The sequence below is a fragment of the Typopeltis vanoorti genome, chromosome 1 (assembly GCF_054136105.1).
Source record: "Typopeltis vanoorti isolate ZY-2024b chromosome 1, IOZ_Tvanoo_1.0, whole genome shotgun sequence".
Lineage (NCBI taxonomy): Eukaryota > Metazoa > Arthropoda > Arachnida > Uropygi > Thelyphonidae > Typopeltis > Typopeltis vanoorti.
The window spans coordinates 33,928,291-33,943,697 of NC_143549.1; the positions used below are offsets into that span (position 1 = coordinate 33,928,291).

Here is a 15,407-nt window from a genome sequence, read left to right on the forward strand (position 1 = left end):
CAAAAAAAGTAAAAGAATTCCTCAAAAATCACAACATCCAATTGCTTCAGTGGCTAGGTAACTCTCCTGACATTAACTCAATAGAAAATTTGTCTGCCATAGTGAAAAAGAGACTTGGAAAATTAAATTGTATGGTTTCGAGATGCAGAAATAAAAAAAAGTGTTCTACATTGGTAGAATCCATGCCTAAGAGAATTAATGAACTAATTAGAAACAGAGGAACACATAAATTATTAGATAAAATTGGGATTTAATTTTTGTACTATTTTCTTGCAAAAAAATTTTCTTTAAAATGTGTGTGTTTGGATCAATTTTTTCACTACCGTAGCTTATAATTAAGTTACAAGAACTAAAGATATACAGAAAGGTGACTGTAAAATCAAGGTGGGCAAGTATGTTATGTTAAGTAAGTTATGTACTATATCTGCTATTATTCATTCATTTATAAGAATCACATTATGAAAGAAAGCAACACGAAACCTGATATCAAAAATCAGATACATTAACTTGATGCTTTACTTTAAGCAAATTTCTAAAGTTCTTTACTTGAGGTAGATGAACTTCACTGGCCACTGTGAGGCCATTGCCTCTATTATTGGTGGTCTGAAAAATTCCATGTTTGGTCTCAAGCAGGCTTTTCAGATTATGTAAAAAATAGATAAAAAATACAAAAATAAATAAGAAACTTAAAAAAAATCTTAGTCCATCCACAGTACTAATTTACCATAGGATTACAATCTTTTATGGAATGGGATCACATAGTAGCAAATTTGATATGAAAATCAGCAATTAAAAAACATATTCAATGCCTCTAAGGATCCTCTCCCCAGTTGGCCCACCCTGGAATATACCATATCCATTGCACCTGTAACTTACCTTATATTGGTGAATCTAGAAGTACAATTCCTATCTGTAAAAAAAGAACACAAAAACAACATATTAAATTTAACAATTTTGGTGAAGCAGGCCTCTCAGATCATGCTCTTAACACCCTATATTTCTTTTTTTTTCTTTTTCTTCCACCAGATGTCAGGTCAGTAGTTGTAATGTTGACCAAATTACTCTAACTTTAGCATATCATGTAGATTGCAATATAGCTTTTTTTTTTTGTGTGTGTATACATGTATCTTCTTCTTCATGTAGCTTCCTCAGTGAGAGGGTGCAGCACCATGTCCTTCCAGTTCTCTCTGTCGGTGGCTTTCCTTTTTGTTTCTGCATAGCCATGTGATCCTGTCCATGATCTTATATCTTCAAGCCATGTCCTTCATTTTTTGCCTCTTGATCCTTTTCCCATAATTTTTCCTTCTAAAACTGTTAGTATCCTCTGTCCTGCTAAACCTCTCAGTACATGTCCTGCCAATCTCATCTTTCTCTGGATCATTTCCTGTAATAAAGATCTCTGTTTTCTCATTCTCTGTAGGACATCTATTTGTCACATGTTCTGTCCATGCGATTTTCAGAGCTCTCCGATGGCACCACATTTCAAAGGCCATTATCTGTTGTCTTACTCTCTTCTTGAATATCCAGGTCTCACTTCCATATGTGAAAAATTGGCCACACTAATGTTCTTATCAATCTTTTCTTTGTCTCGATACAGAACTTCTGAGCAGATCTTTATTTTTCCAGAATGCATCTTTAGCCATGGCTGTTCTTATTTTTATTTCTTTATCTTGCTTTCCATCTGCAGTAAAGTAGGTGCCTAAATATTTGTATTCTGTTGTATGTTCAATTTTCATATTGTTTATGAATATTTCTGGCTCAGATCTGCTTTCTTTTGAGATTTTCATAAATTTAGTTTTTTTTGCATTAATATCTAATCCAAATTCTTTACCTTCTTCAATTAGTAGCTGCAATAATTTGATTAATTTGTTTCTGTTTTCTGCTATTAGAATAGTTTTCTACTATATGGTATCATCAGCACATCTAAGATTGTTGTATTTTATACCATTGATACTAATTCCTGTTTCTTGTTTTTCAATCTTTTTCATCACTGTCTCATTATAGATATTAAATAGATTTGGTGAAAGGTAACAACCTTGTTTAATTCCTCTTTTTATTTTCACTTCAGAAGTCTCAGAGTTAAACAGCTGCATTTTCTGTTATTATATGTGTATACACAAAATTAATATCAAGGTCACCAGATGATGACCTTGATATAAAGGTCAAAATGTCGAGTGATTATTTGGGTTTCTATTAAACTGCAATTTTACTATAACATGGTATTGCTTCCATAAGTTTTAATAATGAATGCTGATCACCATATAACTATGAAGGAAAGTTTTGTCAAATTTAATAATAATGGGAAATTGGGCCTTGGATACTCTTTACACAATGGACTAGAAAGGTACTGTTCCTGATATTATATCAAAACTGGGTATGAACACAGATTTAAAGAAGTCCATGAGATTCTAATCAACCATCTTACTCTCTCAAAAGTAATGATGGTCTGTCAATCTCAAGAATATGGCCCAATTAACTTGTTTCAAAAGGACGGCAATATTTCTTAATTTAAATGAGAGGATTCTAGGTTAAGCAAGTCACTAAAAATTAGGTCTTTAGGTCCCAAGCAATACCTAACTCCAGGTTTCTAAGTACTAAACAGTAATAATCTAAGTCCTTATTTTGGATATAAATACCTTAGAATAATTAGGCCATCACTAATGCTGCTAGCATTAAATTAGTGTCTTTTAAAACTAGTGGATAATATGACTGAAAAACTGAACAGTTTGATGTGGCACTTTCTTTTCACCAAGAGGGACAGGCTAGTAGTGCCAACAGTCAACCAAATTAGTAATACTTGGGTATACTGTATATTGAAAATGTTGCTTTTTTTTTTCTTTTTGGTATAAATGTGTGCGCATTCCAGTTGATGACCTTAATATAAATGTCAAAACATTAAGAAAATAATTCAGTTTATTTTAAATGAATGTTTTACTGAAACATGGTATTAGTCTCTATAATTGCTACAATGAATGTTTCTTTAATACTAGTTTTTTATTATTATTATTATTATTAAAAATTTAAGCCTGCCAAGAAGGACTTGAATATTTTAAATGTACTGTCAATGCAATTTATAAATGATAACAAACTGGTGAAATTCATAATAAATTATAACTGATGTGGGTGAAGTTCTCTAATTTTTTGCTTTATCATAATATCACTTCTGGTCACTGTCTGAAAGGGATATAACATTTTTCTTCAACACAACCCACTAAGCTCCACAGAAAATTTTCAAAGACTAAAATATATACTGATAATTTAAAGTATGACCACATAGGTGCACATAATAAAATTCTAGCAATCCACAAATGTAATATTGGTGGATCACCTCTTGTATTTAATATAAACTATCTTGAACTAACTGAAATAACAGTATTTCAATAAATGTCATGTCAAAAATGTCTGCTGTAGCAGGGACAAAATTAAAAAGGTCCTCAACAATGGAAGTTAAAGACAATATGTAATATCTACATCACTTACCCCATGTGCTCCTACAAGAGCAGAGTCAACACTGGCTGAACCTGTAGTTCGAACATGAACTACAGCCTTAACTTTCTCCTTGTCATCCTCATCTGTAATTGCAGGGATTAAGTCTTCTCGACCATGGTACTTATAACAGTTAATCTGCCGTAAAGCATGGGTCCAAGAAACCTAAAAGAAATAAAGGGCCCCTGGCAACTCAGTTCATAAGAACATGGTGCATTATGCAGAAGTTCTCAAGTTCATTTTCAAGCCCATGGACATTGCTTTTTTTTTTCTTTTTTCCTTTTCTTGAAGACATAAATTATAATGAGAACGTGATTTATATTTGTAACTTAGGGGAAAGGGAAAATATAGTTAAAATCAGCCTTGTGCTCTAAGTAAAAGAAAGTGTTTATATTTCTGTCTTCAGAACACAGCACATCCAGTAATAGGAATAAAAATTATGGCAAAACATCCAGAATATGCATCCAGATAGCAAAATGTCCAAAACTAATGACAGGTATGCATAACAGTCCTCTTTAAATATACATTCAAATCTTTGTTTTTACTAATACTATAATAACATTAACAAAAAATCAAAAGCGAAAAACTTCCAAGAGATGTATCAAATACAGGTGTGCACCATTGGTTTCTCTATTCATATTTCTCTATTCATATTTAGGGACACAAAACACATGTGTTGAAATGATTATTTTACTTATTATTAATAAAATAACAATTTGATGTTTCGACCCCTGTACTGAGGTCATCATCAAAAGGATACATGAGTATAGGGAGCCAAGCTACATGCTCTTGCACTCTGTACTGGTAAATTAAATCTACGCTGTTAATTAATCTTTTTCTTAGCCTGACCTCTAGCGATAATCAAAAAAAATAATTAAAAATAAAAGTTGAAAGAAAAAAAATAATAAAATACATATATATATATATATATAAAAAATATATATACAGGTATCCCTTGCTTAACACGGTATTTGATTAATATGGCGAAATTAATTGCGGCAATCCCGTAATATATGCAGCAAGAGTTTTGATTAACGTACCTTTAACCCTGTGGAGCTCGCAGCTGATCTGACAGATACATGCAAAATGTTTAATATAAATATTACACAATTCAGTGTATATATAGCTTGGAGGTCATGAGTAGCTGTGCATTCATATGTTACGAGTGATATTCCACACTGTTTTTACTGTCAGTTTGGTTTAACACATGCTATGTAAAGGTTTGTGACATTTGACAGTAAATTGTACCTGAGAGATACAGCGACCTCCGATGTCAGTATAGTATGGTTTAGTTTTTTTTTTTTATTCTTTGTTCAATAATTTCTAGATTGTAACTGAAACTATCATGTATTTCTGAAATAGAGAACCAAAGGCTTATTTATCATACATGTCCTCTAGGAGATGTGCTTTATATTATGAAAACTACAGTACTAAGGAAAGTGATCTTGTGAATCGCAAGAATTCAAAAGATCCTCCACAGAGATACTAGTAAAAACAAAAAAGATTTCAAGAATGCTATTGCCATACCTTATGTTAGAGGCATTTCCAAAAAAAATAGACAGAACACTACACAAATACAACCTCAAAACCACATTTAAACCCCCAACAAAATTAAGACACCTACTCAGTTCTTCTAAAGATCCTCTTCCACACCTGGTCCACCCAGGAGTATACAAAATACAATGCACATGTAACCTACCATACATAGGGGAAACAGGATGAACCATCCCAATTAGGAAGGATGAACACAAACGACACATTAAATACCTCCATTTTGGAAAAACCGGCCTTTCTGACCACACACTCCAAACATATCACAGAATTGATTGGAAAAATACCAAATCCCTACACCGCACCAAAACCTGGTTCGAGAGGAAATTCAAAGAAGCATGTGAAATGCTCAAACATAACCCAAATCTGAACAAAAATGATGGCCTAATCATTCCAAGAATGTGGAGAACCCATCTGCAACCTTTATAGTAACCAGAACAAGGCAAAGAAAAATCACAATACAAGAAGACTTGAAGTTTTTTTTCCCCCTTAACATTCCATAGCAACTTGAACTGTACAAGGCCTGAAGAAAATATAGTATAACAATCTGAACTGTACAAATCCAGAAGAATCTTAGTACATGAGAACTTTAGCAGAGTTTATTGTAGTTTTTTATTTATTTTATTTATTAATTATAATTTTTAATATGTATATATATTTTTTAATTTTTATTTATTTATTTATTTTTTATTTCAATTTTTAATTATCACTAGAGGCCAGGCTAATAAAAAGATTAATTAACGGCATAGATTTAATTTATCAGTACAGAGTGCAAGAGCATGTAGCTTGGTTCCCTATATGATGACCTCAATACAGGAGTCAAAAGTTCAAATTATTATTTTATTAATAATAAGTAAAATAATCATTTCAACGTGTGTGTTTTGTGTCCCTAAATACGGAAATATGAATGCTGATCACCGTGTAACCTTAAAAGAAAGAATTGATTTCTCTAATTTCATGTAAAAATAACTAAGAATGCATAAAAATTAATATGCCATAAAGACCTCTTTCCTGTTCCTCCTACCTATGTTTTTCTATCTCATGAGCACTACGATCTACAATGAAAGGTTTAAATTTTATCCTTCATTCATAAAAAAATTTTTTTTTGTTTTCTCTGATATTTTCAAGTTACAGTTTACTTATTTATATTTTTAAATTTACTTTTAAATTATTTGAACAAAAAGAGCTTTTAAATTATTTGAAAAAACTGCCTGCTTAGCATAAGAATATATTTAAGCAAAAATACACACGCACGGGCTCAAAAAATTATACAAAATCCTACTCGCCACACCAAACATGTACTCCCAATTTTAATATGTCTCTATAAGCCAAAAATAAGTTCCATAAAGTGATTAGTGATGTTGCAGCTGTGTTTTCTTAAAATTAAAAATATTTGGTGTTTTGTATAAATATTAAATATAAAAATAACTTATTTATTAAGTAAAAATAAATAAATATTTTTTTTACTTAATAAGTTATTTTTATTAAGTTAAAAATATTTTATCCAGTCTGTTCAGTCAGATAAAAAATATTTTATCCTTTTGTCCAGTCTGCAGCTTCTCATCATCATGAACATATTTGTCAAGGCCCTGTAGTGTGTGTGTGTGTGTGTGTGTGTGTGCGCAACAGATTTACTAGACTATATGACATGAAGATATTTAATAACTAGAAGCTGAGATATAACAAAATAGAAAAAAAAAGCTGTTTATTTGAATGCAGAATTAGCCTCATCTTCTTAGAAGATGAGGCCAATTCTGATATTTGAAGGTATTTGAAGATATTTGAAGGCATTCTGGATAACATAGTATTGTTGGGTACATTCACACGGATATGATCTCACGTATGCCAAAGTTGGAAAGTCAAAGAGTGACAATCAGATAGGTTATTATTATTGTTATTATAATTGCACCCACAATGGAGCAGCAGACTCATCATGGGAGGTTCATTTGGCTGACAACATATTTACCATACAGACTCAAAATCCTTAACATTCCTTTCATTAACAACACATTCTGGTAATGCATTCCATTCACTGACAATGTTCCATGTAAAAAAAGAGCTATTCCTCACACCCCCTCTTCACCACACTCTTACATAACTTCCAGGAATGGCCTTCTGGTTTTTCCCATCTCACCTTGTACTCTTTTTATAATCTCATCTAGATTAATCTGATAAAATCCTCTCACTAATTTAAATGTATCTATCATATCACTTCTTTTCCTCCTGTCCACTAAACTCTGCAAACACATTTCTTCAACCACATTCCAAAGTCCTCATATAGTCTTACGCACTCATCTCTGGACCCTCTCCAATGTTTCTACATCACACTGAAAACCAGGTGACCAAATTTGAGCACAACAGTTCAAGTGTGGTCTGACCAGTGATTTATACAGTGGCACAACCCCTTCCTTATCCCTACATGTTAGAGTATCTCTTATCATAGCAGCACTAAGACATCCAGCCTTTGCAAAACAAGATCGAAGTTTAGACAGCAAGTTGAGTAGCAATATATGTCCTCTAAACTTCAGTCTACTGTCAAATCTCGAATCTCATCCATTTCCTGCAGAATGGCACCATCACTTATTAATAGTAAATTGAATTGACAATTCAATTGTCAATTTACACAAAAGTCTATTCAAATCTTCCCGAAGGAATTAATATCAGCAGTGCTACTTACAATTGTCCCCAACTCATCAGCAAATAACTGAAGATTCCTAGTCAGTCCACATGATATATCATTTACAAACAAGTTAAACAGGAGGGGGGGCAAGAACAGAACCCTGGGACATGTTACTGGTTACCCTCTTCTTTTGAGGCACCGCTCCATCATACAAAACCTGCTGGTATTGTTCAGAGAGCCAATCTCCGATCCATCTATCTAATATACTATCTATTCCCATCCTCTGCAGCTTGTACACTAACTTATGTGGTAATCCATCAAACACTTTTGCAAGATCCAAGAATATCACTATATAAGATTCTCACTTATCTAACACACACTCATTACCTTATAATAAAATGCAAGTAAATTGCAGAACCTACCCTTTACACATTTGTGCTGACTATGGGCTGGATTGAGGACAATTTTCTGTCGATTCCACAATTCTTCTTTCCAGCTCATCATAGCATTTAAAAATGTTTTCTGATTTGTTCCAGATCACTGGATGAGTGATAGAATCTTCACTGTTAGGGTGAGCAGAATTAAGAACTGATAGTGCAGCAGCTCTATTTGTGCCACTGGTGATGTTTCTCACATGTTCTATATATATATATATATATATATATATATATATATATATATATATATATATATATATATATATATATGAATGTATATGTTAAGATTAAAGTAATAAATCCGGTTATTATTAATAATTACTGGTTAAAGTGAATAATTTACGAGAATTAATCACTTTAACCGGTTAAAGTGAATAATTCCTAGAGGAGTCTGGTAAATGTAATAAAAAGATGTTTATAGGTTTTATATATGGATTTTCATTCTCAATAGAAATTATAACAGCTTAGGTTAGTTTATAATGAAAAAAGTAAGGAAAGTACTTCTTTGCACTCAATGAAATCAGAAATCATTATAACCTAAACTAACCTAACCTTTATCGGTTGGAAATCATTATAAACTAACCTAACCTTTATTGGTTAGAAATCATTATAAATTAACCTACCTTTATTGGTTAGGTTAGTTTATAATGATTTCTGATTTCATTGAGTGCAAAAGAAGTACTTTCCTTACTTTTTTCATTATAAACTAACCTAACCAATAAAGGTTAGTTTAGGTTAGGTTAGTTTATAATGATTTCCAACCGATAAAGGTCAGGTTAGATTAGATTATGATTTCCAGCCGATAAAGGTTAGGTTAGTTTATAATGATTTCCAACTGATAAAGGTTAGGTTAGGTTATAATGATTTCTGATTTCATTGAGTGCAAAAGAAGTACTTTCCTTACTTTTTTCATTATAAACTAATCTAACCTATTATAATTTCTATTGAGAATGAAAACTATATATAAAACCTATAAACATGTTTTTATTATTTATTACATGTTTATATAAAACATTTACCGGACTCTTCTAGGAATTATTCACTTTAACCGGTTCAAGTGATTAATTCTCGTAAATTATTATTAGTAATAATGACCGGATTTATTACTTTAACCATAACATACATACATATATATATATATATATATATATATATATATATATGTGTGTGTGTGTGTGTGTGTGTGTGTGTGTGTGCGTGCACGTGTGCATATATACTGGCTCAGCTCATGGTTAAATATATGAGTTCATATATTAGGGCAGTAAACCAGAATAAGGTACAAATAATTACTTACTAAGTAATTAATAATTCCATACCAAGAATATGTCATCAACATGTTCTTAGTTTGGAACCATCGACTATCTTCACTTTTGAATTTCCATGTGTACCTTTTCCATAAACAACATCCTAAAGTAAAATTTACCTACAAGTTAGAATGTAATGGTTCACCCCATTTTAGGATCTTCAACTAAGGAATCTGGTAAATTAAAACTCTATATTTCAAAAACCTATACACACTGACAGATTTCTACATCCCTTCCCACATTACAAACCTCAAAATTTGGGCATCATTCTAACACTAGAAACAAGAGCACACATCTCCTCATTACTGAAAAAGATAAGCTAAACTAAGGAACTCCAATTCCTAAAAACACCCCTCTATAAAATGGTAACAATGAATGTCTTGTTTCAAGACTTCTGAACCAATGTACTATTCGAGGTGCTTCCGATGACAAGGAAATCAAAAAGTTCATTACCCTTCCATATATTAGCCCTATTTCCATAAAACTCCAAAAATACTGTGATTTTATGTTTTCTAATGACTTCCCTTTATAAGGATGAGATCTTTACTCCAATAGGTAAAACCCTAAAATATCCAGGTTTTTATTGACAGTGGCATTGCAGGACATCATATTATGACAGACAGAAAAATCTATTGAGCAGTGCATTGAGGAACATATTGAAAATACTGAGCAACAAAAGAGTGAGGCCTCAACTCTGTCATCACATGTACTCTCTTCAGCTGATCCGAAAGATGCTTTGGAAGTGAGTCATCAAGTCTTATGAGAAGAGTTTGAACTATTACACTGTTGCAATAATGTAACCAAGAAAGAGAAAAATTTGGGAATCCATTAAGATGGCACTGGATCCCAAGCACCTATGTATAAACTCTAGTATTTACTTGTCAGAATACATCCTAACCATAGCTAGCCAAACCGTTTTTAAAAGGCAGACAGTTAATAAATTAAATGGAAAAACTGGTCCCTGTTGGAGATCTAAAAAAGCAGATTTGGAAACGAATCCCACCAGACATAAAAAACATTTTGGGAAAAATATGGAGAAAAGGGCAAGGCAATAATAATAATGGTATTTTCTAGACATCAGCTCAGGATATGGACTAGTTATTACTAATATGATGTTTCCACATAAAGATGTACACATGAACTGTAATTACTATCAACAATTACTATGTAATTGTTGATAGTAATATCTTCATGCTGGTTCAGGATAAAGTGTACAGAAGATTTGAAATTGGAAGTGACCATCCATTAGTTCTAAGTAAAAATTAAAAGAATCAAATTGAAAAAATAGTATGTAAGAAAGTTTTAAAAAGAATGAATGTTGAACAACTTTTACAGGTAAATGGTAGACTCAACTATACAAAAATTATTAAAGAAAAAAAAAAACTAAACAATTTTAAAACAAGAACCAAATCTTCAGCTAAAGAGATATGTGGTGATGTTGCCTGAAAGGATAGAACAATAAGAACACTATTAGACACAAGAAGTTAAAGAAGAAGTACTGGAAAAGAAGAAGAAGAAGGAAAGCATACCAAAAGTTCCTAGCAAATAACTTGGCAGATGCCTTAAAAGAATGCAGAACAAAATGTAAGACAACTAAGATATGTGTAAAAATGTAAATAGAAGTAATAGAAACACCAGTAAGAATATATAACATAAATATCAAGAAGATGGCAAAATGTTCTGGACACTATTCTGAAAAAGCTTAGATTCAGGAAAGGTCACAGGAAAAACAGAAGATAAATATATCCCAGATGTCTGGAGTAATTATTACTTTGAAAGACTGTTAAGCAAAATAAGCAGTGACAGAACAGTAGTAGAAAATTTTCAAAAGAAATGCAACAGGAGTACATATCAGTAGTGGAGGAAGGAATGGCAGGGACATCAAAAACTTAAAATGTGGAAAGGCAGCTTGATTAGATTCTATGCGATGAGAAATGCTCAAATATAGAGGTATAAAAGTTTTGCAGTGGCTTCACTGCATTGTTCCAAGGACCTGGTCAGAAGGTCGATCCATAGTTCCCATCTATTAAAAAAAAAAAAAAAGGAGCTGGGGAGGAAAGAAAGCTGAATGAGAATTATGTGATATATATGGAAGCATACTTGAAAAGAAGCTGAGAAAAATTCTAAAAAATAAACTTGCAGAAGAACAAACTGGATTCTGGCCAAATAAAAGTTGTAAGAACTAGATTTTCACTTTACAGCACACAGTTGAGAAATCATAGGAAGATGACAAGGATCTGTACTTTACAGATCTGGAAAAGATATATGACAAGTGCCCAGAGAAAAATGTTTTTCAAAATAGATAAAATTATATGACATAAATGGAACATTATACAAAGTGATACATAGTTTATGTTTAAGTTGTAAGTCACCAGTTAGAATTGAAGGAAATACCAGAAGATGTTTTGATGTAAAATTAGGTGTAAGACAAGGATGCATATTATTTCTACTCTTCTTAATCATCTATGGATATTATGAAAGAAAATGGCATTAAACCTGATATTAGAATTGGAGATATCAAACTTAGGTCTTTGCTTTATGCAGATGATGTTGTACTCTTAAACACATCCAGTGAAAGTCTCCAGGATTTTCTGACTAAAATAAACAATTTAGAATGAAAATCAACAACAAAAAACAGAATTATTTTAATAAACATAAATTAAAGATACCAAGAAATCATATTCTTGGTTTAATCCTTTATTCAAGTGCAAGTAAACAAGTCTGCATGTAACATTACATCACAACTGGGCTACTTGTATATAGCAGCTAATGACTTCCCATCAATTGCTTTAGTATTCCATAATGCAATGCACATAGCGTTGGAGAGTTATGTTAACCTGCAGGAGATACCTCTCCAAAAACTCTGAGTGATCTACAAGATCACTCCAAATCTCCCTGAGTAACCCCAAAGAAATCTGACAGGAATCTCAGCAGCAGCTCCATTCACTGACAGGCAAAAACCAGCACACCATGAAGAACCTCTCTACTCTCCCTTGGACACAAGTTACCATCAGTGGAAGTCAAACCCCCAAAGAGATACCAAGGTTGAAATAATGCAGAAGCCATATTTCCATATATCAGTAGCCAAAAGGTGTCACACCTTATTACTAAAATACTCTGGATTAGAGAGAAACAGATGTTAAAAATTTTTTGCTTGGTTATGCTATAAATTAAAGATGTCAAGAAATTATATTCTTGGAATCTTTAATTATGCTTATTAAAATAGTATAATGCATAATGTATAATGCTATTTGCATAATGTATAATGCTATTTACATAATGTATGTAAGTGGGACTACCTATAGAATCCACAATAGACCTAAGTGGACAGTCTTGATTGCTTTTATATAATTTCGGTGAGCCATATATTTTATGACTCACCGAAATTCTATGGCCTTGGGCGGACTTGCATGGCATCCTCTGAGTTTTCTGATGATTTTTTGATCTACAGATGTTGTTTTATCCAATAACTTGTTCAGATTTTGAGTTGACATTTGGTAGAATCCATTAAGTTCGGCATATATATTGGGATCACAAAGAAGTCATTTCATTTTTCAATCATAAGATTTGGCATCTAAGACTTCAAAGGTATTCCCCCTTGTCAGGTTTGGTGATAACTAGAGTAGGTTATTATTTTGTTTTAAGGACTCCACAGCTTTCAATTCTGATGGCAGGATATTTACTTATGATGGTTATGTATCACAGAACAACTTGGGTACTTCAAAACGTAGTCTATTAGCTTCATTACTAGGCAAGCAACTGATATTCATTTCAATGTTGTGCATATAATCTAAATATGGAATTCGTTTGGGCAAAACAGCAAACTTGTGGACCAGTGCCAGAACACTCAGTTCATCTTCAGTTTTAGAGAATGGCTGGATAAGTTAATCAGCCATTTGTCCATAGGTAATTTGGTAATTTTTTTTATCATTCTAGTAAGGTGGAGTATTTCTAATCAAGATTTATGATACCGTTTTCAAAGGTTTTAGTACCTGCATTTTTAGATATATTAATAACCATTTTAGATAGATATATTAATATAAGTTATGGTTTAATGTTATTTGACAGATCAGCTTCCAATCTGTTGTTTTTATATTTAATGCCAATTCCTTTATTGAAACTTTTAACTGATTAAACACCAAAGAATGGCCAGCTTTTAGATAAATTTTATGAGCTGGAGATTTAATGACTTCCTTCAACTTAGTGAAAGTCTGTATTAGTTTAGCATGTCTTCACCTCTTCAAAAATGAGATTTTAGCATGCAGCTTACTCTGCTTCAGTTGAAGTTTTCCTAAGTTGCTCTTTTGTACTATTGACTCATGTGAAGGAATAAGACTTTCCATAATTATAGAATCACACACGTACCACATTAAAAATTAAATTTGTTATGCAGATATTTCAATTTATGTATCATAAGACACCATCAGTACAAACAACAATAAAGAAGTTGAATAAAGAAACAGTAAAGCTCATGCATTACATTGGAATCCCTTTATGTAAACAGTCAGTCACATGTTCATGCGTTAAAACTATTGGGCTGAAAAAATTAAAATAGATTAGTTAAAATAAATATGAGATTACAAATTTATTTAATACAGGTCAGGATAACAATTTCGCACACTTTTGGAATAGTAAGGCAGTCATTATATTTGAGGTTAGGTTAATGAAGTAGGGTTTCAGCACTTTCTTTGTATAAATGTTCATGTTTATATATGGATCTATGTAGCAGCTTGGTGTTTTCGCACTGAATTGTAGCTAGTGTTTTTAATTCCATGTTCTGCCAGATTTGTGAGATTTGATAAGGTATGTGGTCTCAATGTTCAGAGATACATTTATTGACAGATCTTTCTGTTTGTTCATAGTAAGACAAGTTGCGCAAACCTAGTACTTTATATATGTACAAGTAGCATCAGTGGTGAGAGTTTAAATTCCCTTCCCTAGCAGGTGCCTTGATATCACATTATTTACTTTTCAGTTACAATTTAAATCATTTCTACTACACTCTAATTAAATGGTGTATGTTTTACCACAGTTGTAATTTATGCTCTGAAGATTCTGGTTAGAAATCCAATAATATTAGTAAATTCAATAAAATAATTATTTATTTTCTCCTAGTGTGTTAATGATAGCATGAAGAGATATAAAGCACATGAATAACAACCGATACCAAAGTCAATCTGTATATATACACCTAAAAAAAAAAAAAGGAGGGGGGGGGGGGTTTCTTCATCATCTTCCCCCTTCGTGAGAATACAAAATCTTTATCACTAAAACATACTTGATATCTCATGATGTCTGTTAGTTTTACATATAAATTGCATAATATCAGTATATATTCAATAACACAAATACAGAAAGGATTTTAACCATGAGTGCAACACATAAATCAATGGAACAAAATTTAACCAGAAATGCTTAAATATGGAAATATCATTTCCTAATATGTATCCAGTTGTAATACATTGGTAAGTTAACATTATTATTAGCTTCCCACTAACAATGGTTTCTTGCAAATCAATCTGTTATTTGTCAAACCTTATATTTAGGTCTTCTAAGGCATTACTACTGAATGCTTTAGAAGACCTAAATCAAATTTAACCCCACATTCTTGAATGCTAATAATGTCTTTTTTTTTTTTTTTTCCATTGTGAATCTCGCCCACAAGAACCTGTTGGTATTAGTATCTTGGATAGGCTATTGATATACTCTTATGCTATGAGTATTTTTTATTGATTTTTTTTCAAATGAATATTAAATGTATTAAATAATATGCATAATTGCAGTTAATTTTAATGCGATATCTGAGCTTGATATTGTTTCAGAATGTATTTTGTGCGAGGTAGAATTTTAGATATGCATACTCTTAAATCATCTTCCAAGGCTTCCAATCACGATCTATTTTTGTTTTTAATAATATTCATTGCAGAAAAGTTTGATTTGCACAAATATGATGTGGAGAATGGAAGAAGTACTTCTATTGCTTTTTTTGGTAATATTGGGAAATTAACT

The 15,407-nt window shown here is 31.9% G+C and overlaps 1 protein-coding gene across 9 annotated transcripts in view; it reads right to left on the minus strand.

The window, feature by feature from the left end:
• The window catches only part of LOC150109879 (DNA-binding protein P3A2-like), a 343,228-nt gene that overhangs the window by 79,854 nt on the left and 247,967 nt on the right, over positions 1–15,407 (minus strand). For 8 of the 9 annotated variants that reach the window (XM_090397115.1, XM_090397108.1, XM_090397148.1 and 5 more), the window contains one exon: positions 3,481–3,651. The exons of the other annotated variant lie outside the window; for it this stretch is intronic. In XM_090397115.1, coding sequence (XP_090253241.1) covers positions 3,481–3,651 — 171 coding nt within the window. The remainder of the gene's footprint in view (positions 1–3,480; positions 3,652–15,407) is intronic. 9 annotated transcript variants of the gene reach the window in all.